Raw genomic sequence first — 27,580 nt, 5'->3', positions numbered from 1 at the left:
GGCTCTGTGGTGCAATGGATAGCGCACTGGACTTCTAGCACAGATTGAACGAGATCATGCAAAGCAATTCAGTGTACAACAGTCCCCTTTAGGTTCTGATGCTTTGTACAACAGTGTGATTGACAAAATTGGTTGGCATGTGCCTGCTTAGAAAATGTCATCTGTTTACAAAAAACAAACAAACAAACAAAACCCAACAACATGCAGGCTGGTTTCTACTTTGTTTGCACATCAATTCACAAGAACTAATACTTATTTTCTGGTTTTTTATTTACAAGGCGCATGGAACTGAAAAATTTAGCTGCTCAATTTTATTCAACTACCCCACAAAAAAAATCACACGTGACAGTTCCAATACTCTGCAAACTTAAGGGTATCTTTTTACTTTCTTTTTTTTTTTTTTTTTTTTTTTTTTTTTTTTTTTTTTTTGAGACAGAGTCTCACTCTGTTGCCCAGGCTAGAGTGAGTGCCGTGGCGTCAGCCTAGCTCACAGCAACCTCAAACTCCTGAGCTCAAGCGATCCTCCTGTCTCAGCCTCCCGAGTAGCTGGGACTACAGGCATGCACCACCATGCCCGGCTAATTTTTTTTTTTCTATATATATATTTTAGCTGTCCATATAATTTCTTTCTATTTTTAGTAGAGATGGGGTCTCGCTCTTGCTCAGGCTGGTCTCGAACTCCTGAGCTCAAACGATCCGCCCACCTCGGCCTCCCAGAGTGCTAGGATTACAGGCGTGAGCCACCGCGCCCGGCCTCTTTTTACTTTCTTAATGGTGTCCTTTGAGGCACAAAAGTTTTTAATTTTGATGAAATCCAATGTATTTTTTTCTTTTGTCATTTGTACTTTTGGTGTTGTATCTAAAAAGCCGTTCCTTAACCCATGATCATGAAAATTTATGCCTATGCTTTTTTCCTAAGATTTTATAGTTTTGGCTCTTGCATTTATGTCTTTGATCCATTTTGAGTAATTTTTCTACATAGTATGAGGGAGAGGTTCAACTTCATTCCTGTGCATGCAGATATGCAGTTGTCCTAGCACCATTTGTTGAAGACTATTTTTTCCCCATTAAATTGTCTGTCACCCTTGTTGTAAATCAATGGACCACAGACGTGACAGTGTCTTTCTAGACTCTTAATCTTGTTAATTTATCTATAATTTGTCTAGCCTTATGCCAATATCACATTGCCTTGATTACTGTCATTTTGTAGTAACTTTTGAAATCAGAAAGCGTGAATCCTCCAACTTTGTTCTTTTTAAAGACTATTAGAGCAGTTTTAGGTTCACGGCAAAATTGAGGAAGGTACAGAGATAAACCATATACTCCTTTCCCCACACATACTTTAATTCTCCCATTATCAACATCCCCATCAGAGTAGTACATTCGTTAAAACTGATGCACTTGGCCAGGCGTGATGGCTCACACCTATAATCCTAGCACTCTGGGAGGTTGAGGCAGGAGGATCGCTTGAGCCCAAGAGTTTGAGGTTGCAGTGAGCTAGGCTGACGCCACTGCACTCTACTCAGGGTGAGAGAGCGAGACTCTATCTCAAAGAAAAAAAAAATTGATGCACCTATAATTGGTACATCGTTGACACACTGATGTGGTAGTTCACTCTTGGTGTTTTACATTCTGTGTGTTTGGACAAATTTATAATGACATGTATTCACCACGGTAGTATCATGCAGAGTACTTCCATTGCCCTAACAATTCTCTGTTCTCCACCTACTCATGGTCTCTCTGCCTTAGCCTCTGGCAACTACTGATCTTTTTACTGTTTCCATAGTTTTGCATTTTCCAGAATGTTTTATAGTTGAAATCACACTGCATGTAGCCTTTTTATATTGTCTTCTTTCACTTAGTAATATGCATGAAAGTTTCCTGCATACATCTTTTCATATGCTTATTTGCCATCTGTGTATCTCCTTTGGTAAGGTGTCTGTTAAGGTCTTTGGCCCTCTTTTTTTTTCTTGGCCCATTTTTAAATCAGGTTGTTTTTTCTCTTATTGTTGAGTTTTAAGAGTTTTTTGTATATTTTGGATAATAGTTCTTTGTCAGCTAAGTCTTTTACATATACTTTCTCCCAGTCAGTGGCTTGTCTTTTCACTCTCTTGACAGTGTTTCTTACAAGGCAGAAATTTTTAATTTTTATTTTTATTTGTTATTATTTTTAGAGACAGGGTCCCACTCTGTCACCCAGGCTGAAGTGCAGTGGTACTATCATAGCTCACTGTAACCTCTAACTTCTGGGCTCAAGTGATCCTCCCACCTCAGCCTCCTGAATATTGAGGACTACAGGTGTATGTCACTACACCCAGCTAATTTTGTTTTGTTTTAGTTTTTATAGATGAAGTCTCGCTATGTTGTCCAGGCAGGTCTCAAACTCCTGGGCTCAAGTCACCCTCCTGCCTTGGCATTACAGGCATGAACTGGCCAGCCTCAGAAATTTTTAATTTTAATGAAATCCAGTTTATCAATTCTTTCTTTCATGGATCATGCCTTCGGTGTTATACTGAAAAATTCATCAACAACCCAAGGCCATCTAGATTTTCTCCTATGTTATTTTCTGGGAGTTTTGTGCTTTATGTTTAGGTCTGTGATCCACTTTGGTTTTGTTTGTTTGTTTGTTTGTTGAAACAGGGCCTTGCTCTGTTGCCCTGGCTAGAGTCCAGTGGCATCATTATAGCTCACTGCAATCTCAAACTCCTGGGCTCAAACGATCCTCCTGCCTCAGCCTCCTGAGTAGCTGGGGCTACACGCATGTGCCACCATGCCTAGCTTTGGAGATCAGTTTAACATTAGAAAACCTATTAATGTAATTTAGCACTATAGACTAAAGAAGAAACACCATCTGGTCATCCAAATACATAAGAAAAAATGTTTGCTGAAAGTCAATATTCATCCATGAAAAACTCAGGAGATACAATAAATGTAGGGGTTAAAATAATAATAAATATTATATGTGTTAGGTATTAATATTATTATTAGTTATAGCAGTACTAATACTGGTAGCAGTAGTAAGTGGATTGGAATAGAACTTCCTTAACCTGATAAATGGATATCTACAAAAAATCTACAGCAAACTTTATATTTAATGGTAAAACATTATTTAGAATCAGGCACTGTAGAAGGATACTTGCTATTACTATTGTTTTATTAATAATTTAAAAGAGCTACACTAACCAGGTACTGTTGTGCTTTACATATCCTAACTAATTTAATTTTTACAACAACTACATGAAACACAACAATTAGACACAGTTTAAATTGAGAAATCTCAGTTATAACAAAAGTTAAACAGCTTGGCCAGAGTCTCAGAGTGGCAGGGTGAGGTTTGTGGCTTAGGCATTTGGCTCCAAAGTCTATACCTTAATTTTTACAGTATGCTGCTTCTGCAGTCAGCTTCACACTAGAGATCTTGGGCAGCAGAATAACATAAGAAAAATAAATACAAACTATAACGTTTTGAAATAAATAAACAAAAGTATCATGTGCAATTGATATGATTGTTTATACAGAAACATTTTTAAAACTCTATGGATAATTTTATCACATTAATACAGAAGTTGTCTATAAAATGTCTATAAAGCAAGGTTGTTGTCTATAAAATCAATATACAGAAGTGAATTTCATTTCTGTACCCCAACAACAAACATAAAATGTAATTCTTAAAAAGATATAATTTACAATGGCACTAAGATAAATGTCCTTAGAAATAAATTTAATAACAATGATCCTTATGAATAAAATGATAAAATTTAAAAATTTCTACCCAGAACTCTGGGAGGCTGAGGCGGGAGGATAGTTTGAGCTCAGGAGTTTGAGACCAGCCTGGGCAAGAGTGAGACCCTGTCTCTACTAAATATAGAAAAATTAGCTGGGTGTGGTGGTGCGTGCCTGTAGTCCTTTAAGTTACAAAGCAGACTCTGGACCTCATTGGCTCTGCCACATACTAGCTGTGTGACCTTAGACAAGTCATTTCACCCCCTTTTGCTTCAAATCCCTATTAGTAATTTGGAGATCATTGAATTATTGATGATTAAATGAATGAATATATGTGAAGTGTTAAGTATAATGCCTGGATGTTTTCCCTAGGGGGAGAAAAAGAACAGTGCCTAGCCTATAGTGAGCACCCCAATAAGTGTTAAGAATAAAATGCCTGGCCGGGTGCGGTGGCTCACGCCTGTAATCCTAGCACTCCGGGACGCTAAGGCGGGCATATCGTTTGAGTGCAGGAGTTCAAGACCAGCCTGAGCAAGAATGAGACCCCGTCTCTACTAAAAATAGAAAGAAAATTAGCTAGACAACTAAAAAATATATAGAAAAAATTAGCCGGGCATGGTGGCGCATGCCTGTAGTCCCAGCTACTTGGGAGGCTGAGGCAGAAGGATCGCTTGAGCCCAGGAGTTTGAGGTTGCTGTGAGCTAGGCTGACACCACAGCTCTCTAGTCTGGGCAACAGAGTGAGACTCTGTCTCAAAAATAAATAAATAAATAAAAGTAAAAATTTTCAAAGTTTAATTTTGTTAATGGATAAGAACATTTAATATTATAAGATTGCTTTTTTTTTTTTTTTTTTTTTTTGAGACAGAGTCTCACTCTTTTGCCCAGGCTAGAGTGAGTGCCGTGGCATCAGCCTAGCTCACAGCAACCTCAAACTCCTGGGCTCAAGCGATCCTCCTGTCTCAGCCTCCCGAGTAGCTGGGACTACAGGCATGCACCACCATGCCCGGCTAACTTTTTCTATATATATTTTTAGCTGTCCATATAATTTCTTTCTATTTTTAGTAGAGATGGGGTCTCGCTCTTGCTCAGGCTGGTCTCGAACTCCTGAGCTCAAACGATCCGCCCACCTCGGCCTCCCAGAGTGCTAGGATTACAGGCGTGAGCCACCGCACCCGGCCAAGATTGTTAATTCTCTCCAAATTTTCCTATAGATTTATTGAAGTTCTAATAAAACTCCCACCGTGTGAGAGGGTGTGTGTGTGTGTGTGTGTGTGTGTGTATGTTTGTGCATAAAATTTGACAGGCTGGTTCTAAGATCTATATGGAAGAACCAAGAGTGCCAGGACTAGCCAAGACATTGGTGAAGAAGAGGAACAAGATGAGGGAATGTCTTCTACCAGATATGAAGACTTATTATAAGGTAAAGTAATTAAAACTATAGAGCATGAATGAATAGACCTATAGAATTGAATAGAGAATTGATCCCAACCCAAAGGGAAACATAATATGTGGGAGATGGCATTGCAGGTCAGCAGGGAAATATGAACTATTCAATATAAGTGTTATGACAATTGGTTACACATATGGAAAACAAAAAATGAAATTGGATCCCTATCCCAATCTGTACACAAAAATTGATTCCTAGTGACTTAAAGTATTAAATGTGAAAAGAGTATAACACTTTTAGAAGAAAATATAACATCTTTATGACATTAGGTGAGGAAGAATTTCTTTTTTTTTTTAATGCTATAAAGTTTTTGTGCTTAAACCTTAATATGAAAAGATTGTTCAAATACATAAACTAAACAAACATCTGAAAATTAAACTTTAGGAACAAAAGTTTAACATTCAAACAGGAGTACAGTTTTCAGGAAATACCCAGGAAGGTAATTTGTTGTCTAATCCAGAATACTGGTAACAATCACTTCATGATAAATAAAATGTTTCACCAGCAGCTTTATTCTGGCCAACATCTTAATGACTGTGGGTCCTACACCTTAGAAGAAATTGCTAAATAAATCTTCTCTTAGGCTAAACAAGACTTGGCTAAACAAGACTTCAGAGGGGATAATCAAAGCATATAAGTGAACAAAATAAACCGTTCTTTAGAGATGAAGGTAAAAGTATGTCTATCCATCACAGTAATCTTAGCCTCTGGAAGATAATTCAATTTTTAGTGTTTTACCTGCTTTAAAAAACAAAAAACAAACCCCAACTTAGATTTTCTTGGAGTCTGTGATATCTGCATTTTGCAAGTTCAAACCACATATGCTCTGTTGTTGGGGGTTTTTTTTTTTTTTTTTTTTTTGAGACAGAGTCTCACTCTGTTGCCTGGGCTAGAGTGCTATGGCGTCAAGCTCACAGCAACCTCAAACTCCTGGGCTCAAGCAATCCCTCTGCCTCAGCCTCCTGAGTAGCTGGGACTACAGGCATGTGCCACCATGCCCGGCTAATTTTTTTTTCTATATATGTATATATTTTTAGCTGTCCAGATCATTTCTTTCTATTTTTAGTAGAGACGGGGTCTCGCTCTTGCTCAGGCTGGTCTCGAACTCCTGAGCTCAAGGGATCCACCCGCCTCGGCCTCCCGGAGTGCTAGGATTACAGGCGTGAGCCACCACACCCGGCCCATCACATATGCTCTTTAAAACTCCTCCATGTACACCACTGTCAGGAAGAACATCACTAAAAGTCACCAACTTCCACACTCATAAAAGGATGATTTTTTCAGTTTCAAGATTTTAGATTTACTGGAGACAGCCTATATTAGAGTGTATCAATCATGTCACACAAAGAAAAATATTTCCAAAGTGGTCTCTGTTTAAGAAATGCTTCTGTTATTATAGATCATTTTGCAATATAGTTTGACTAATACATATAAAAACCTGAAAATTGGCTCATGCAAGCATTTTGAATTAGTAGACTACCCTCATGGAAGAGTACTCAGAATTAGTCTTGTAGGCTCTGAGAGGAGGGGGTGGACCCTGGCAATCCAGGTCATCAGCATATGCCACCATTAGTTTATGCCTCTCTTCTGGCACACAGTCCAGTACTGGATACTATTGTATCATTCTGCAAAGTTTTGCCTACATCTTTCAGGTGCTGGTCAGATTCTTAGATTAGCTTTTCAGTTCTGTTCCATTGATGAACAAACAACTTCAGTTTGAGAGACTCCCAATCCCAGCATCTTCCATAAGCTTTTCCTAAATGAATGAGGTTATAAATTTGGTTTCTTTCAAAAGTATCCTGAAGTCAGCTTTGGTTGTGATGTATTCGTCTCTCATGTATTCTTCAAATTCTCTTTATTTTTTCCTGTCACCAGAGGAGTACGAAATGCACTGAGGATCTTCCTTAAGGATTTTTTTTTTTTTTTTTTACTTCTTTTCACATGGATGTTAAGGTATTCACAAAAGTTTCATCCAGAAGTTGCTTAAAGTCTTCCCTCTTCTTTTTGGTAAGTGCATCAATGTGTTCATTAAGCTTCTATTTCTTTTCCCAATGAAATCCACATTCCTGTAATGATCTTTTTGGAGAGTCTTCTATCAAACCATGGCACATATGAAAAACATACTCAACAACCCTGATAGTGCAGAAGGATTTTTTAAGAAAGTTCCAGGGTATCTCCTGGGGTCAGTATACCCCCAGTCCTATATCTTACAGTTTTTTCAGATAGCTTTATTCAGATATAATTCATATACCATACATTGAAAATGTTCAATTCAATGGATTTGAGTGTATTCATAGTTCTGCAACCACCACCACTACAATCTAACCATCGATATTCTCATCACCCTGAAAAGAAACCCCACACCCATTAGCAGTTACTCTTCATTTCACCTACAGCCACTAATTTTTCTGCTTATTCTGGATCATATAAATGGAATCATACAATTTGTGATATTTTGTGACTAACTCCTTTTATTTAACAGTGTTTTCAAAGTTCATCCATATGTAGCATGTATCAGTCCTTTATTTCTTTTTATTGCCAAATGATGGTTACAGGCCTAGTAGAATTGCTAAATCATATGGCAACACTATGTTTAATCTTTTGAGGAAATGAGTCTGTTTTCCAAAGTGGCTGCACCATTTTATGTTCCTACCAGCAATGTACAAGGCTTCCAATTTCTCCAGCATTTGTTATTCTTTTTTTAATTACAGCCATTGTAGTGGATGTGAAGTGATATCCCATTGTGGTTTTAGCTTTCATTTCCCTGATGATTAACCGTGTTGACCATCTTTTCATGTGCTAACTGGCCATTTGTTATAGTGGTTTATGCTTCTTTCAAAAACTGCTGTCAAATTGAACATTTTCAAAACTCAGGGTGTTTTTCAGTGCTAAGGCAATTGTTCTGATGTGCCTTCCTTTGCCCTCTATGACATACCGTGCTATTCTGATATTTTGCCCAAATACTGTACATACAAACAGCAAGACTTGGCTTCAGGCTGCCCATTGTTAAGCCCAAAGTCAACAAAATGCATGGAAACTTTAAAATCCTTCAAAATGCTGTAGTTAAGGTTTTTCTAAAGCAAGTGTTTTTTCTAACTCCTTGAGCTGTATGTTGATTGCCTTGAGTAATCATCATCCGGATCGTATCCTCTTCAGTGGCACTTTTGTTCCTTTTGAATTCTTCCCTTGCCCAGTCCTTCAGGTATTTGCGATCAGAATCATTTGGAACTTGCCGAATTGCTTGCAAAATCCTTCTGTACAGAAGGAGAACTTGTTGCCTTCTCATGAACTGCTTTAGCGTTACCGTAACCGGGCGGTAAGTGGGGAGCAGCCATATCTGCCAGCCAGCACGCTTCGGAACCTCAGCAGGCAGGAGCGGAAGCTGGGAAGGAAGAATTTCTTAAGTACAGACCCAAAGCACAAAACAAATAAATGGCCTGATAAATTGGTAAAATTATGGACTTTTATCAAAATAGATAATAAATAAAAGATATAGGCCAATCACAAATTAGACAAAAATATTGGCAATACATATAATCAAAAGTCCTCCTATAAATCAATAAAAAACAAAGAAAAAAATGGACAAAAGACATGAATAGCTGTTTTATAGGAAAAGACACTTAACTGGCCTATGTCTTAGTTTGTTCAGGCTGCCATAACAAAATACTATGCACTGAGTGGCTTAAATAACAGAAACTTATTTCTCACAGTTCTGGAGGATGGGAAGTCCAAGATCAAGGTATCAGCAAGGTAGGTTTCATTCTGAGGCTTCTTCTCTTAGCTTGTAGGCAGCCACCATCTCACTATATGCTCACATGATCTTTTGTTACTCTGTGTATGAATGTGTGTGTGTGTGTGTGTGTGTGTGTATGAGAGAGAGGAGAGACACACTCTAGTGTGTCTTCTTTTAAGGGCATTAATCTCATCATGATGTCCCCACCCTAATGACCTCATCCAATCCTAATTATCTCCCAAAGGCCCCCCTCTCCAAATACCATCCTATTGGAGGCTAGGGCTTCAACATGTCAGTTGGGAGGAGGACACAATTCAGTCTATAGCAGCCTATAAACATCTTTTTACTCCCCAATCTCATTAATAATTAGGAAATGTAAATTAGAATAAAAGTGAATTACCAGGCTGGGCGCGGTGGCTCACGCCTGTAATCCCAGCACTCTGGGAGGCCGAGGCAGGAGGATTGTTTGAGCTCAGGAGTTCGAGACCAGCCTGAGCAACAGCGAGACCCCATCTCTACTAAAAAATAGAAAGAAATTATCTGGACAACTAAATATATACAGAAAAAATTAGCCGGGCATGTTGGCGCATACCTGTAGTCCCAGCTACTCAGGAGGCTGAGGCAGGAGGATGGCTTGACCCCAGGAGTTTGAGGTTGCTGTGAGCTAGGCTGACGCCACGGCACTCTAGCCAGGGTGACAGAGCGGGACTCTGCCTCAAAAAAAAAAAAAAAAAAGTGAAATATCATTTTATACCCACCAGATTATACAAAATTGAAGCATCAATAACATTAAGGGTTAGCAAGGATGCAGAGCAAGGAAACTCACATTCATTGCTGGTGGGAATGTAGATTGAAACAAACAGTTTGGAATAAAGTTAGATATTTTCTAGTGAAACTGAAGATGCACATACCCTGTGTTTCCGCAGTTTTGATCCTAGACATATGCTCTAAAGTGGTGCTTTTCAAATTGTTGGGTGTATTGAAGTCAAAATAAAAACGTAGAGATGGGAGGCCGAGGCAGGAGGATCACTTGAGGACAGGAGTTCAAGATCAGCCTAAGCAAGAAGGAGACCCGAACTCTACAAAAAATAGAAAAATTAGCTGGGTCCTATGGTGTTCACCTCTGGTCCCAGCAACTTGGGAGGCTGAGGCAGGAAGATCACTTCAGCCCAGGAGTTTGAAGTTGTAGTGAGCTATAATGATGCCGCTGCATTCTAGCCTTGGAGACAGAGCAAGACCCTGTCTCCAATAAACAAATAAATAAATGCAGAGACAAATCTCTAAATTCAATGTTTTATTTGGGAAGCAAGAATTGCAATTCAAGGCATATACACAGACTGGGTGGTTTTCAGTTTTCTTTGAGGTTTTATAAAAAGGAGAAATGTTACATATTGTTTTGAAAGAAAGTTCATTGGCACTACTAAGTGCCAAAGTTTTAGGAGCTGGCAAGCTCTGATTGGTGAGTGACTGCAATGGGTAAAACTAGTCTTATAGTCATTGCAAGTCATTTCAGCAGCTATTAGATAAAACTGGTTTAAGGTTACAACAGGGAATTTCAGCAGCCAGGCTTCAGAGAATTACATTCGTGGAGCAACATTATGTGCCCTTAGTGCTTTTTCTCCCGCTGGCCTCTCAACTCTGTTTCAGCTGGGCATGATAAAAATGACCCAATTCATGTCCTCAACTTTCACAGGTGCAATCCAATAGTACATCATGAGTGAAGCATAATTTTCTGAAAAGTAAAATCATGACTCTCGTACAAGTATAAAATAAACACATATCAAATATTTTATCTCATTAATTATTTAAGGAGCCAGTAAGGTGGAATACAGTATGAATTCACTAAGAATCAGGAACATTGACATGAATTGGCTAAGAAGGGTAAAAGTGGTTTAATATCCTACAGGTCAATAAAATGTAATCTTTTGGCATGGTGGCGCATGCCTGTAGTCCCAGCTATTCGGGAGGCTGAGGCAGTAGGGTCGCTTAAGCCCAGGAGTTTGAGGTTGCTGTGAGCTAGGCTGACGCCACGGCACTCACTCTAGCCCGGGCAACAGAGTGAGACTCTGTCTCAAAAAAAAAAAAAAAAAAAAGTAATCTTTTGGTGTTTCTTTTCTATAAGTGGACACAAATTATTATAAACTATCAGTTTTCTTGTAAAATAGTTCAGTCAACAGAAAGTCAGAGGTGCCTACGGATTCAAACCCTTTCAGCTTCTGCCAGACAATGCCCAAGCCTTACACTAAAAGGGCACCCAGAAATCTCTTTTGCTCATTTCCAAGTCTCAGACAATGTTTCCTGACAATAGGTCCCTTTTAGAAGTTTTTGGTAATGAAATAGAAAAAACAGAGATTTAGTGCATTGAATACAGTAAATGTAAAGTTTTGTGAAAATTGTGTTTCAGATATATACATCTACATACAAACGTATGTGGTATCGGATTTGATGTAAAATATTTTTGTTCACTGCAGGCTGGGATCAAAACAGTTTGAAAGCTACTTGTGTGACACATTACGAGGCTCAAAAGTGAAAAGAATTGGATTTTTGAGTTCTCCCTTCACCCAAAGTAGGCATCCATTCAAGGCCAGGCTCAGTCATGCAGACTCGGAAAATAACCTGAGAGAATGGTAGAAAAGCACCACGCCAGGGGTTAGCCAGCTCTGTCTCTCCCTAATACCGAGGTCCGCGGCCTTCCTGGGACACCAGAAGAACCGTGGGTGCAGGCGGAACGCGGAGGCCGAGCCCGCCACCCACAGCAAGCGGGAGAGCAGGCTTGCGGCCCGGCTGTCCCCCAGAAGCAAGCACAAGACCTGGGCCACAGCAACCGGCTCCGAGAGCTGCCGCGTCCCGCGAGCGGAAGAACCTCGCGCACGCGCAGTAAGAGGCCAGAGCCGGCTGCGCGCCAGAGGTACCTTTCGCCAGGCCCGGCTTCGCTTCCAGTCCTCGAGGGACCGCCCCGCCCCGTCATCCGTGTCTCGTCATCCCGTCACCCTGGCCGGGTTCCCCCCGCCCTCTCCGGCCTGTGTCGGGCGCGGCTGCGCGCGCAGAGCCTGAGCGCGCGCCGGAGGGAAGGGGAAGCGGCGGGTAAGGAGGGCCTGCGTCCCGGGTGCGTCCATGACGGGGTTGGGAACTTCTGCTCTCTCCGGCTCTCAGGACCCCTGAGGACGAGAGTAAGAGGAGCCTCTGAAACTGGTTTTTCCCTCGCCTCTTCTGCCGCCTCAGGCGTTCCTCTGACAGTCGAAGTGTTGTCTCCCTCCTCGTGTGGTGTGGATCGCTCTGGCCCGTCCCCTCCCGGCCCCCGGAGGGGATATCCGGAGGCCGTGCCCCCAGCCCCTCTGCTATGCCTTCGGTTGTCTGAGATCCTGCCCTTTGGGTTGCACCAGAATGATTATCCACTTTTGGTGTCGCAGCAGGATAGGGGTAGCGCTCTAGGTCCGGCCCCCAACTCAAGTACAAAGAGCCTTGGATTTTTTGACTCTGGTCCTGGGATTCTTTCTGACACCCTTTGCTGATGCAATTTACAGATGCTCTCGGCAGTGAATTCAGGGCCACCAAACTTAGGTCCTCCTTAGTTTCTCTGGACATCTCCACTGTTCCCTAATGATCTGCTTTTCAAGTTTGGGGCCCTCGAGGCACGTCCCTTACATCCCTATGCAATGTCCCAGAATTGTGCTCTTTCTCTTTGGAAATACTGTCACTCCACATGCCGCCTTTTGGAATGATGTTCGTGCTTCACTGGCAGTGGGGTAGCCTCACAGATACTGAGAAACGTGCTGTTTGCTACGAGAGTAGATAATTCAGTGAACCCTTTCTTGTAGCAGGAGCAGTGGCTGTGCTTGATGCCTTGAAGTAGGGACAGAAAAGGTACCTTGTAATTAAACCACTGGGGTCCAAAATCTGCAGACAGGGAGAAATCTAAAACAGAAAAAGAAAGCCTGACAGCCACATCAGGTTTAATAATATCTGCAGGTCATATTTCTACGTAGGGACAAATACATTGTTTGCTTTTTCCTCTTTTGTATTATTTTAACTAACACATAATAATTGTACATATTTATAGAGTGCAATGTAATATTTTGATACATGTATACAATATGTAAGGATCAAATCAGGGTAATTAGCATATTCATCACCTTAAACACTGCTTTTATATGCCAGTTAAATGTAATATGTTGACATTCTTTACATGGCGATGTGAAAATTTAGCAGCTACCTTAGAACCTCTCAATCAAATTTCTCAATAAGCTAATTCCTAGACAGTCATGATCAGCCTAGTTATTTTGACTTTGATAAGTTTGACTGAATGCTATGAACGTAATCATTTTTCTAACATCATCCCACACCATTTCTATCAGTCTTATTAGCAATTCTTCCTGATGCCTAAGTTACAAAACCTTAATCATCTTAGATTTCCCCTGTGCTTTATCTCCATATTTCTTATGTTAGAGGATCTCATGGTTTCTTTATTTAAAAGGTAACTTAGATTTACATTGCTGAACCTGTAAGGCTGTTTAATGGGACTTTGTTCCCTCGTAACTTATCCCCCTGAAGAACCAAATAACAGTTCTGAAATATGGCTATTGTCATGTTTACTCTTGATGAACCCATTAAGGCTCAGGTGCAAATTTCAGTGCTTAGGTTTTAAGGCCCTTTCTCTCTAACCTGATCTATTGATTCTGATGCAATGTGATATCGTGGAAAAAGTCCTGGATTTAGAGGAAGAAGGCCTGGATTCAGATACTGAAACTGTCACACTATCACTGTATCCTTGGGGAAACTTTGAGCTTCAGTTTCCTTCTCTGTCCTTTTAGATAAGATTATATTTTCTTCTCACCTCTTATTATGAGAATTACAATTGACATAATATGTGGAAAAGCTAACAAAAAAAAAAACCTAAGCTATTATTGTTATTTCTCATTATACGAATTTCACAAGCATTTGAAAACCTAACACATGTTAGATACTGGTGCTATAGCTATGAAAGATAGTCTCTGCCCTTAAGGTACTGTCTTTCAAGGAGGTTTCTCTCTGTGTGTGTCTGTGTGTGTGTTTGTGTGTGTGTGCAAATGTTGTGTATGCTGGGAGTAGGGTGATAGGGTATATGAAAAGGTAGAGTATAATATGAGATGTAAAATGGGTAAGCTTAGGGTGAGCAACAAACCCAAAGGTGAGAGGAACCGGGAAGGGTTCCTGCAAGAAATTGTATTTGAACAGAGTCTTGAATTATAAGACATAAAAGGGCTTTGTGTGCTAAGGGAAGTGTACAAATTGAAGGATTTTAAGTAGACAGACTGATCACAATTGCTTTTTGAAAGTTCGTTTTGGCTGTTATATGTGCTTCCTTGCTGCGGTGTACAAAAACTTTCTGCCTTTGTGCCTTATTTTCTTTACTCCACAGAGAAGGACTTATGACCTCTCTGCATAGCTTAATACTTTATCTTTCATTATCCATTTCAGGTCCCATTTCTTCTGTGAAGCATCCTTCAATTATTTTAGCCCCCACTACTTATTTCCTTCTCTGAAACCATATTAGAGACAGTATCACACAGTTTAGTACTTTTTTGTTTTATGTGTGTTTTATGTCCCTAAGTATAATAGATTGTAAGTATAGGGACTGTTTGTTATGTATGTGAATGGAAGACACATTAAATACAAAAATATGTTCCTTGACCTTTTATTTTGTTTTTCAGGGTAGAAGTAGATTATGTGCAACAGTCCTTTTAATTGATCTATCATCATCATGGCCAATGAGGGCTGTCCGAAGGCTTGTGATAGTCCTTTTTCATCAGATAAACATGCCCAACTCATCTTGGCCCAGATCAATAAAATGAGAAATGGACAGCATTTTTGTGATGTGCAGCTGCAAGTTGGGAAGGAAACTTTTAAAGTTCATCGGCTGGTTTTGGCTGCCAGTAGTCCTTACTTTGCAGCTTTGTTCACTGGAGGAATGAAAGAGTCCTCAAAAGATGTTGTACAGATTCTAGGAATTGAACCTGGAATCTTTCAGATACTTCTAGATTTCATTTACACAGGTATGTTATGTGAGCCTGTTGCTTTAAGTGAAGAGTGATGCAATCACTCATGCACTACTGGGGGAACATAAATTGATCTAATTTATCTAGAAAGTAATTTAGCAACATGGTATTATAAGACTGAAAAATTTATATCTTTTGACCCCGGACTCCTTTTCTAGGAATCTGAAGGAATTTATTAGTGATGCAATCAAATATTTATGAACTAGGATTTTATCGTAACATTATTTATAATAGTATATAATTGGATACAATCTTATTGCCTCTCTGTAGGTTATATGCTTATATAAATTATATTACATGTGTATATATATAAAATGGAATATTTCTTAGATCTCACAAATGATTTAAAAATATATACTATCGTGGAAGAATGTTTATAACATATTAAATGAAAAAAAGGGTATAAATACAACCCCAATTTAAAAAAAAAAACAAACTCCAAACCTTTGTGTCTATTTGTTTATGAGAAAGAGATGAGGACCAGGTGCAGTGACTCATGCCTGTAATCCCAGTACTTTGAGAGGCCAAGGTGGGAGGATCACTTGACACAGGAGTTTGAGAATGCAGGGAGCTTGATTGTGTCTATGAATAGCCACTGCGCTCCAGTCTGGGTAACAGAGCAAGACTCTGTCTCTAAAAAGAGAAAAAAAAAAGAGAGAGAGAGAGATGAGAATGTAATGTTCATAGTGTTTATCTGTAGGTGATAGAATATGGAAGATTCTTATTTTTCCCTTTTTCTCTGTTTCCCCTCCAAATGTTTAACAGCATGTATTATTTTAGTCAAAACTTCTATTTTAATAATGTTTTTGAAGAGTTTTAATGATATTAGCAAATGTACACAAAAACTATGCATTGTCTTATATGATATGCAACAAATACAGAAAAAAGATTTGAAAGAAATACACTAGTTAATATGATATATGTCTGGATGTGGAAAAATGTGTGATTTTCATTTCATTTTTATACTTTTCTGTCTCAAAGTTTTTTCCCCACAGTGAATATGTATTAGTCTGAGAAAAAAAATTGAAAACATAGACTATGTTTATTCAGTCTAGTTTTGAAACTATACTGTGCTCTCGTTAAGGGACTGCTTGGTGGGAGATAATTAGGTGGCCCAATTAAGTATTTTTTTAAATGTATGATATTTAAACCTGGAAAATTACAAAAGGCTATTTCTTTTCTCTGTGTTATTTCATATTTCTTTTTGGAAAATTTCAGAAAATAATGGTAACCTTAATTTGGGGACTGTGACCATGATTATCTTTTATCTACTAAAAGTAGTATAGCTTTGTCTATTAGCTTATGTACAAATTAACATTGAGAGATTCTTCACCTCATTGTTCCCAATGATTTGTGTGAGCTGATGAAACTACTTCATAAATACACCCCACTTTTTTATTTGAAAAATATAAATTAACACAAGTTAATCAATGGAATTAGTTGAGCTATATAAAAACAGAGGAAATGCCACAAGTTGTTTATTCTGCTTCTGTTGTCTGACAATAGCAACAAGAGTTATATAGTCAAAGAGAATGTTCATGGCATCATCACCATATTGCCAATGATGAGCACTTCTATCAAAAAAATAAAAGGTGGTAAAACAACCAGGCATGGGTGGCTTGAGCCTATAATCCTAGCACTCTGGAGGCCTAGGGAGCAGGATTGCTTGAGCTCAGGAGTTCAAGACCGGCCTGAGCAAGAGCGAGACCCTGTCTCTACGAAAAATAGAAAAATTAGCTGAGCAGGGTAGCTCACGTCTGTAGTCCCAGCTACTTGAAAGGCTGAGGCAAGAGGATCACTTGCGCCCAGGAGTTTGAGGTTACGGTGAGCTACATACAATGACTGAACTAGACTCTGTCTCAAAAAAACAAACAAACAAACAAAAAAAACCAGTGGTAAAACCCAGAGACATAAAAGCTACTGAGCATATCTGGGGGAAATAACATTGTAGAGGACTGACATTTAAGGCAAAATTGGTATCATTCGCATTTGGCTGCTAGAAATAAATATAAACTGGCTTAATAAGATAAGACTTTATTTTTCCACCAAAATGAATCCAAAATAGATATTCCAAGGCTTATTTGGTGGGTTCATAATGTCATTAGTGTCCCAATATTTTTCTCCACCATCTATAGCTTACAGCTTCTAATCTCATGATCACCGAACGCCAGCCAGTGGAAGGAGGTAGGAAGAAAGGCAAAAGGGCCTACCATTCAAGTTTGTCCTTTTTTAAAGCTTTTCTGGTAGCCCTACCAGAAACAACTGCTACCCATATCTTGCTGGCCACACTCAGTCAAAAGTTCACGCTTACTTGCAAGGGAGACTAGGAAATGTAATTTTCAGCAAAACACAGTTGCCACTTATGACAAAATTAAGGTCTGTTAGTAAGGATGGGAGGAGAATGAAGACTGGGTATTTATTGGACAGGGAAATTTATAGACTTTGACAAAATTAGTTCTCAAAATACATGTTCCTTCATTTTCATTGTAATGACCTTTCCTTTTTTTTTTTTTTTCTCCTCACAAACAATTCTTGTTTCAAATCCTTTTTCATGATGTGGAGCAGAAAAACCTGTTATTCTATTTCTCTTCTCTTTGGATTTGTCATTCTTTATTAACCATTCTCATTAATGATTACAATTAATACATTCATTATTTATTTATTTATTTATTTGAGAGTCTTACTCTGTTGCCCTAGCTAGAGTGCAGAGGTGTCATCATAGCTCACTGCAACTTCAAACTGCTGGGCTCAAGCAATCCTCCTGCCTCTGCCTCCCAAGTAGCTGGGACTACAGGCGCGCACTGCAACGTCCAGCTAATTTTCCTTTTTTTTGTAGGATGTCGCTCTTGCTCAGTTTGGTCTCGAACTCCTGAGCTCAAGCAATCTTGCCTCAGACTCCCAGAGTGCTAGGATTACAGGTGTGAGCCACCACGTCCAGCCAATGCATTCTTTTTTTTTTTTTGAGACAGAGTTTCACTCTGTTGCCCAGGCTAGAGTGCTGTGGCGTCAGCCTAGCTCACAGCAACCTCAAACTCCTGGGCTCAAGTGATCCTTCTGCCTCAGCCTCCTGAGTAGCTGGGACTACAGACGTGTGCCACAATGCCTGGCTAAGTTTTTCTATTTTTAGTTGCCCGGCTAATTTCTTTTTATTTTTAGTAGAGATGGGGTCTCACTCTTGCTGAAGCTGGTCTCAAACTCCTGACCTCAAGCTATCCTGCCGCCTAGGCCTCCCAGAGTGCTAGGGTTACAGAAGTGAGCCACCACGCCTGGCCCCAGCCAACATTCTTTATTAATCATTCACAATTCCAATGTGTCTTTTTTGACTTTTAAAAAATTGATATAGTTGTACATATTTGGGGGGTACATGTGATATTTTGATACATGTATATACAATGTGTTCTAATGTGTCTTAATGTGTATTTCTTTTCTTTTTCTTTTTTTAGAAACAGGGTCTCACTATGTCACCCAGGCTGGAGTACAATAGCTATTCACAGGCATAATTATAGCACACTGCAGCCACAAATAATCCTCCTTCCTCAGCCTCCCAAGTAGCTGGAACTATAGACATGTACCATTGCATGTCACCTTAGATTTTTTTATGCACTTCCCTTGGAATTATATGACCTGAGTTTGAGATCTAGCTCTACCACTGATTAGCTGTGTGATACTAAGCATTTCATTTAACTTTAGTCAATCATTCATTCATTCTTTCAACAAATATCTATTGAATACTTTTTTGAGCTAGTTACCGGGGATACAGCAGTAAACAAGACAGAGATGGTCTCTGCCCTCACAGAGCTTCCTAGTTAATGCAGATTAGGTACTTATAAATTAGAAATGAACTTGTGAGAACCTTATTTTCCTTGTTTATCAAGTGTTGATAGAAGCACTTTATAATTCATGTAAAGGTTAAATGAGATAAATTTTAGCAAATGTGAAAGTGCTTTGTAAACTATAAAGCCATATTAAGTGGTAGGACATTTTAAAAATTATTCTCAAGTAACTCTTGGCATTATCCAATAGCAGTCATTCAGCCCCCTTACCTCACAACCCATGATGTTCAAATTTGTGGTATATTCCCATTTCATTCAAGTAAGTCTTATCTCAGTTTTCTCTGCAGCTATTGTCATTTACCCCCTTGCTGGATTCCATTTCTTATACTTTTGGAAACCCCCCCATTTGCATTCAGTGAGTAATATTCTTCCTCTCACCATAATCTCTTTGGGCATTCATTCATTTAAAAAAAAATTTTTAAGCATCTAGCATGTGCTAGGCATTGGAAATACAGAGGAGGCAATCCTTGCCCTAATAGATTTTGTAAATCTAATCTTAGTACAAACTTTAGACAAATATTAACACTTTAGTGGAACAAATGTTATGAAAAGGATAATGTAAAGGGAAAGTATTAATATAGGATTGGAGGCCGGGCGTGGTGGCTCACGCCTGTAATCCTAGCACTCTGGGAGGCCGAGGTGGGCGGATCGTTTGAGCTCAGGAGTTCGAGACCAGCCTGAGCAAGAGCGAGACCCCATCTCTACTAAAAATAGAAAGAAATTATATGGACAGCTAAAAATATATATAGAAAAAATTAGCCGGGCGTGGTGGTGCATGCCTGTAATCCCAGCTACTCGGGAGGCTGAGACAGGAGGATCGCTTGAGCTCAGGAGTTTGAGGTTGCTGTGAGCTAGGCTGACGCCACGGCACTCACTCTAGCCTGGGCAACAGAGTGAGACTCTGTCTCAAAAAAAAAAAAAATATAGGATTGGATGGAGAGTTTATCCTTATTAGGTATGAGAATTACAGTGTTTTTTTTTCTTCCTCTTAAATATTACTGGCTAGTTGATGTCCTCCCAAAGTCATTATGTAAATTATGAAAGTGAAGCCCTTGGGAAAGAGAGCAGTATATATAGTTTAACTTTCTCATATGATTCTCATAAGAATCATAGATTATTGGTTATTCCTAATATTATTAAAAACTAACATTGTATTGTACTTTATTATAATTGAAAATAGGGACCCTGTTTTATTCTCCCCAGTGCCTCAATAAATGTTTGTTACATGTATATGACCTTATATGAAAACCATGGACTTTGATGTCAACTCCTACCTTGTAACTCACTTAACCATGTGACTTGGGGACAAGTTACTAAAATTTTCTGATTCTGTTTCCTTAATAACAAAATAAAAAAATAATAGTGCCTACTATATGGGATTGTAATGAGGATTAAATGAGTGCATACATTAATTAGTCTGGGCGTGGTGGCTCACACTTGTAATCCCAGTACTTTAGGAGGCCAAGGCAGGAAGATCACTTGAGGCCTGGAGTTTGAGGCCAGCCTAGACGTCATAGCAAGATTCCATCTCTAAAAAAATAATAGAATAAAAAATAAATTTAAAAATTAGCCAGGTGTGGTGGCATGTGCCTGTAATTCCAGCTACTTGGGAAGCTGAGGTGGGAGGATCACTTGAGCACAAGAGTTTGAAGTTACAGTGAGCTATGATTGTGCCACTGTACTCCAGCCTAGGTGACAGAGAGAGAAAGAACTTGTCTCTAAAATAAATAAATAAAGCAGTTAACACTGCATCTGGTTCTTTGTGTTTCATGAATGTTAGGTATCATTATTTAAATTTTGTGCCCTTTCCACAAATCCTTTGTTGCCTTTTTTACTTAGCATCTATCTACTCTGTGAACATTAAGCTATCGGTGAAATCAAGTGTAATACATTTTGAATATGGTAAATCAATGTTTGTTTTTATTTTATTGGCTATTTTGTCTCCCTACTTCCCTAGGTGTAGTGAACATAGGTGTGAATAATGTCCAGGAGTTGATTGTTGCAGCAGACATGCTACAGTTGACTGAAGTTGTTAATCTTTGCTGTGAATTTCTGAAAGGCCAGATTGATCCACTGAACTGCATTGGGATCTTTCAGTTCTCTGAGCAAATTGCCTGCCATGATCTTTTGGAATTCACAGAAAACTACATTCATGTCCATTTTTTGGAGGTTCATTGTGGGGAAGAGTTCCTGGCACTTACAAAAGATCAGCTGATCAAAATTTTGCGAAGTGAAGAGCTTAGCATTGAGGATGAATACCAGGTCTTCTTGGCTGCAATGCAATGGATTCTGAAAGATCTGGGAAAGAGAAGAAAACATGTGGTAGAAGTGCTAGACCCAATTCGATTCCCCTTATTACCTCCTCAGAGGCTTTTAAAGTATATAGAAGGTAACTTTTTTGCTGTATATCAAATTAGTTGATTAATTATCCAGTGGCTTTTTCTCTGTGTGAAATGTGGTACAGCGTTTTCATTTTTTGATTCAATAACAGACATTTATTGAATGATTACTAAATGTAAGATCCAATGTTTGTGTTTTGTGGGTGGGCAATAGTATTTGGATATTTCTACCCATTTTTTCATCAAATTCTTATGTACATGTTTTGAGATTAATTACTAAAGGAGATTAGTTTTATAGATAAGATTATTGACAGAGCTAACATAACCACTGCTGTTGGCATAACTAATTATTTCAGTTTAAGATTTCCCCTTGCCACTCAGAAAAATTCAGCAAAACCTAACATTTGAAATAAAAAAAAAAAAAGAAAAAAAATTGCTTCTGAAGGATGAGCAAAAACAAAACAAAACAAAACAAAAACTAACATTTGAGGGAAATGCATACACTAAAAAGAAAACCAAAACTCAATAAATTCTGTAAGTCCTCTCATTATGAAATGAATTTGGTATTGATATACTGTCATAGCTTCTGAGTGCCTTTGAATCATCTTTAGCTTCTGAACTTCTTTTTGAAAATATTTTCACCATAGTACAAAACAGTTTTTATCTTTATATTAGAAAAATGATAATATTTAAATTTATTTCTAAAAACTATTTTAGACCTGGTTTCAAGATTTGAAGCTTTTAGTCTTTCCATGTGCTGAAAACATTAGGTTGTAACTGAATTACAAATGATTTTATTAAAAATTAAATACACTATTAAGCATTAAAGGTATAATTCTGTGAATAAATTAGTCTCCACTCTTACCAGTGTTAATGAAATTTTGTAGGTTTTTCTGTTGATTTACAGTTGATTGTTATTTGCAGTAATTATGTTCTATACAGTTGCCGTGAACATTGAATTAGCAAATATCGAGTCATTGCTCCTAGGGGAAATGCAGGTTTAGGTTCCTGCAAGTCTCTGGTCACAACATTTTTGTCATGCAGTCAATACATAGCCTTGTTTTATGTAGGCTTCTGTCTGAAAACACCTTATTTAATATATATTGTTGATTCATTAACATTGAACTCATAGCCAACAGTGCTTATAACTCATCCCTGAGTGAAACTTTATCTGACACAGGTATTTTCTCTGTAAGGCATTTCATAGCTTTCTTACACTTAGGAACACTAGATAGCACTTGAGCACTATGGTTGGGAGCCGTTTTAAACAGCAAAATCACCAACAAAAAGCACAAAAATGCAAAAAAACATGGCACTAAATAGACTGTGAAAAAGGATACTTGTTTATAGCATGAGCTGAAAGGAAGACAGAATAAAGCCTTGTTCAGCCTCACCCAGAAAGTACATGTAAGGTGATTTAAATTTTTGGCCATTCTGCACATGTCTGTGAATGACTACAAAAGCACCCCAAGTAGAGTAATCCCCCCTTGTCCATGGGGGATGCATTCCAAGACCCTCAGTGGATGCCTGAAACTGTGGGTAGTACCAAACCTTCTATACACTATGTTTTTTTCCTATACATACATACCTAAGATAAAGTTTAACTTATAAATTAGGCACTGTAAGAGATGAACAATAACTACATAATAAAATAGAACAATTATAACTATATACTATAATAAAAGTTAAGTGAATGTGGTCTTTCTCTCTCTCAAAATATCTTATTATACTGTCCTTACCCTTCTTCTTGTGATATGAGATGATAAAATGCCCATGTGGTGGTATGAAGTGAGGTGAATGACCTGGGCATTATGACATAGTGTTAGGCTACTATTGAAAACTAATTTAAACCTTATAAATTATTTCTGGATTTTTCCATTTAATATTTTTGAAACATAGTTAACTGTGAATAACTGAAACCACGGAAAGTAAAACCACGAATAAGGGGGGACTACTGTATTAATTTGGGATTTATAAATACATTTTAGCAAGTAGGTGTATTCACAAAAAGTGAATCTACAAATAATGAGAATTGACTGTTTAAATGCTAAAACAAAGGATAGAAATTATCCAGACAACATTTGCATGAATTGTGAGAATTTAGGAGTAAGGCAGATGTTTTCATGGTTGAGTTGGCTTTTCCAAGTGCTGTAGACACAGAGCACTAAAGGAAAGTTCCTCTGCTAGGAGAAAGGCAACGTTCCCTAGAATTGGGACATGTTTTCCTACAGTTTTTTTTTTTAATTATTTTATAATATTCAAGTCTTGCACTGTTTTTTAAGCATGCCGAATAGTTATCACCTAATGGTATTTCAGTGGCAGAAAAAACTATAAGGAGCCCAGGGAGCAGTAAATTCAGGATTTTTAAAAAGGCAACCTTAATGTTTTTCAACTTTGAAACTTTTCTTCATTGATCATATTGGAGAAAATATCGGCAGTTTATATAGAAAAATAATGAAACTCTATCACAGAATTCAGAGGGGGAGCAAAATACTTAATTGAAGTGCTTAGATTATGTTAGGTGAAATGTGTAGATGTTTTTCCCCTGGTATTTTTTTTTGTACTTACCACTAGAATAATTCAGGCAATTTACTATTATCAGATATATGATTATCTACCTTTGCATTTTAGAAAATTACTTTTTTTTAAATGGACCATGCTCATTATAAAAAATTTAGATAATACAGAAGTATAAAAACAACAAATCACCCAAAGTCTGCCATCAAAAAATAACCAGTTTTAATTAATATTTAGTAAACATCATTCTAAATAGGAAGACATATGATGGATGGATGGATTGTTGGATAGATAGAAAAACATTTTTTTGTAAGAATAAGAATTATTGTATACATACTATTTATAACATAAAAATTTACTTAGCCCTCACTAAAAGTTAACAAAAGAAGAATCTGAAATAATAACTAGTTTCAGAGAAATGTTTCTTCATCCCAAGAAATATATTCATTCTAAAAGGTTCTTATAGAATTAAGGACAAAAGATGAAAATCATTAAAAGATGGAATCATAGGTTTAATTTGTTTTTTTTTTTTTTTTGTTTTTGTTTTTGAGACAGAGTCTCACTTTGTTGCCCAGGCTAGAGTGAGTGCCGTGGCGTCAGCCTAGCTCACAGCAACCTCAAACTCCTGAGCTCAAGGGATCCTCCTGTCTCAGCCTCCCGAGTAGTTGGGACTACAGGCATGCACCACCATGCCCGGCTAATTTTTTCGATATATATTTTTAGCTGTCCATATGATTTCTTTCTATTTTTAGTAGAGATGGGGTCTCGCTCTTGCTCAGGCTGGTCTCGAACTCCTGAGCTCAAACGATCCGCCCACCTCGGCCTCCCAGAGTGCTAGGATTACAGGCGTGAGCCACCGCGCCCGGCCCATAGGTTTAATTTGTGTTTCAATTTTAAACAGTATTAACTTTCTGCTAAGAAAAATGAGGTAATTAGCATTTTTATTTTTCTTTTCACCCCCTTTGTCAAGGTTTATAACCTTTATTTATATATGTATATATCATGATTCCCCTAGCTCTGTATTTAAATAGATCTGATGCTGCTCTCTACGAGTTTTTTAGCCATGGTCTTTTCATTGTTGGTTTTTTTCTTTCTTTCTTTCTTTCTTTTTTTTTTTTTTTTTTAGAGACAGTCTCTCACTTTGTCATCCATGCTGGAGTTCAGTGGCTCAATCATAGCTCACTGTAACCTTGAACAACTGGGCTCAAGCTGTCCTCCTATTTCAGCCTCCCAAGTAGCTGGAACTACAGGCATGTGCCACCATGGCCAGGTAATTTTTAAAATTGTTTGTAGAGACAAGGTCTCACTATGTTGCCCAGGCTGGTCTCGAACTCCTGTTCTCAAGTAATCCTCTCACCTCAGCTTCCCAAAGTGCTGGGATTACAGGTGTGAGCCACCACACCCAGCCTATCCTCTGCTTTTGAAAGTTTAGTTTTTTCTTCATTCTGGGGATATCCTCCTGTATGAAATTTCTGAATACTTTTAATTCTGTTTTGTTTGGTAGTCTTTATTGGAACTTCTTTGTCTTTCATATTTATCATCTTCTAATGTTATGATATTTTTTCTCTCTATTCAAAATTATTTTCTGAAGCCTTTCTTCCAAATCACTAATTTGATTTTCAATCATATCTATTGTGTTTCTTGTTTCTAATTTATTAACTCTGCAATACTGTCATTTCAGTTCTCGCCTTGTTTCCTTAGCAGTGCATCTCATCTGTCTTTGAGCTCTTATTTCATAGGACTTCTATTCTTAAGTAATTCTATTGTGTGAAGCACTCATGGGGAGTCTTTCTGTTTGTGGATGATGTTTTCTTCCAGGCTGAGTTCTTCAATCTCTTTATCTTCTTTTTCCTGGGATGCACTTTGATAGATATATGCTATTTCTTAATATCTTCCTGTGAGATATCAAGAACACAGCAACTCTGCCCAAACCCTGCTATGATAATATAAGAAGTAATTTCCTTGATATTCTTTCTACCTTAGTATAACTACTTTGTTTTTGAGGGCTATGTGTTATGTTCTTGCCACTTTCTAGCCTGAAGCATGAGGGTGGTGGAAGAAGAGAGATCTATTAGGGCTGAGATCCTTGCTTGGGAACTTGTATTCTGATCTGTCTCTCTGTTGAGATCCTGTTAGTGATCTTATATCTGGGCCTACTTAACCTAGCCAGAGATGTATCCTACTAATGTGGACTTTGGCTAGCACTGTGTTCTTTTAGATGGCAAACCCTGGTGATCCTCTTTACCGTTACTGATGGTCCTATGAAGACTTTCTTTTAATGGTTTTGTTCCTCAGCTTTGCTCAGTTCTGTTTTTCACTCTTCATTCTGTCTCCAAATTATTAATTATTGGTAAAAATCTTTAAGATTTTGTTAGTTGACCATCTTTCTTCAATATTGCTTCTTGTCGGGTATGTAGAGACAAGGCTAGGGATGTAGGGACAAGGTTGGGAGAAAGGCTCTTACTAGCATATATAGTAACTTTGTGCGAATTAGAAAATACCGCCCTTTCAGGACAGCCAGGCCTGATAGCTTGACAAATGGGACACAGTTGACTTTTATCCCCAATTTACCTCCTCAGCTAAGTGCTCTTGAGCAGGGACAAGCTATTCCATCACACTCAACATCCTTTTAGAAGATGGTCTGCATTCCACCAGAATTTTTTGTTTCTTGCTTTGCCTATCATTTTTTAAAGTTAATGACATAATTTTATATCCTTTTTGTTACTAAGTTGTAAGCATAGAATTTTTGGCTATTTCAGTTCTTTTATTTTGTTAGGTAATTTTTTGAGTTAAATTTGCTATCATTGTTTTTTTTTTTTTTTTTTTTGAGACAGAATCTTGCTTTGTTGCCCGGGCTAGAGTGAGTGCCATGGCATCAGCCTAGCTCACAGCAACCTCAAACTCCTGAGCTTAAGCGATCCTACTGCCTCAGCCTCCTGAGTAGCTGGGACTACAGGCATGCACCACCATGCCTGGCTAATTTTTTCTATATATATTTTAGTTGGCCAGCTAATTTCTTTCTATTTTTAGTAGAGACAGGGTCTCGCTCTTGTTCAGGCTGGTCTTGAACTCCTGACCTTGAGCGATCCACCTGCCTCGGCCTCCCAGAGTGCTAGGATTACAGGTGTGAGCCACCGCGCCTGGCCTGAATTTGCTATCATTTTAATGTTTCTGTTGAGCTATATGTTCTCATAACAGTTTTTGGCATCTATTTTTAATTTTTAAGAAATATCCACTGGCATCATTTTGAAAATCAAATAGTGTTAAAAATTCATTAAAGAAAAGTCATAATTTCTGCCCCACCCTCCTTACTATGTCTGCTCTACTCCTCAGTGTGCTCCCAGGAGGCAATTATTTTCAACTCTTTTAGCTGTTTCTTTGGGAATTTAACCTTGTACTTCTAAATAATTTGCCTCTACTCCATTTGTTAATTTTTCAATCTTAGACTTCTCTATTGACTTCTTGGTATTGTAGATGAGGATTTAGCTCATGTGCATTTTCCCTCCATTCTCCTTCCCCCATTTTTCTGGTATAGTCACAATCCACTTTTTGGTTAAATCTTATTAGGTAATTTTGATCTTGTTTCACTTTGCCATCTTTATTTAGAAATTCGTATACATATGTTTTCAGATTGGATATTGTGCAGTATATTTTTAAAAACAATCTTTGGACCAGGCTCTATGGCTCACACCTGTAATCCCAGACAGAACTTTGGGAGGCTGAGGCAGGAGGATTGCTTGAGGCCAACAGTTCAAGACCAGCCTGGGCAACATAGTGTGACCAAGTTTCTATAAAAAATAAAAATATAAAATTAGCTGGATATGGTGGTGTGCGCCTGTAGTCCTAGCTACTTGAGAGGCTGAGGCAGGAGGATCACTTGAGCCCAGGAGTTGTAGGCTGCAGTGAGCTATGATTTCACCACTGTACTCCAGCCTGGGCCACAGAGTAAGA

General features: G+C 38.3%; 1 protein-coding gene across 1 annotated transcript in view; it reads left to right on the top strand.

Moving 5' to 3' along the window:
- Positions 1–11,932: 11,932 nt before the first annotated feature.
- Positions 11,933–27,580, top strand: part of IPP (intracisternal A particle-promoted polypeptide) — a 42,078-nt gene continuing 26,430 nt past the window's right edge. The window contains exons 1-3 of the mRNA XM_069479891.1: positions 11,933–11,989; positions 14,596–14,937; positions 20,731–21,162. Of these exons, the coding sequence (XP_069335992.1) occupies positions 14,646–14,937; positions 20,731–21,162 (724 nt within the window). The 5' untranslated portion in view covers positions 11,933–11,989; positions 14,596–14,645. The remainder of the gene's footprint in view (positions 11,990–14,595; positions 14,938–20,730; positions 21,163–27,580) is intronic.

The sequence above is a fragment of the Eulemur rufifrons genome, chromosome 8 (assembly GCF_041146395.1).
Source record: "Eulemur rufifrons isolate Redbay chromosome 8, OSU_ERuf_1, whole genome shotgun sequence".
In the NCBI taxonomy this organism is placed as follows: Eukaryota; Metazoa; Chordata; class Mammalia; order Primates; family Lemuridae; genus Eulemur; species Eulemur rufifrons.
Note: the sequence above shows the minus strand (reverse complement) of the source record. Positions and strands in the feature narration are given on the sequence as shown.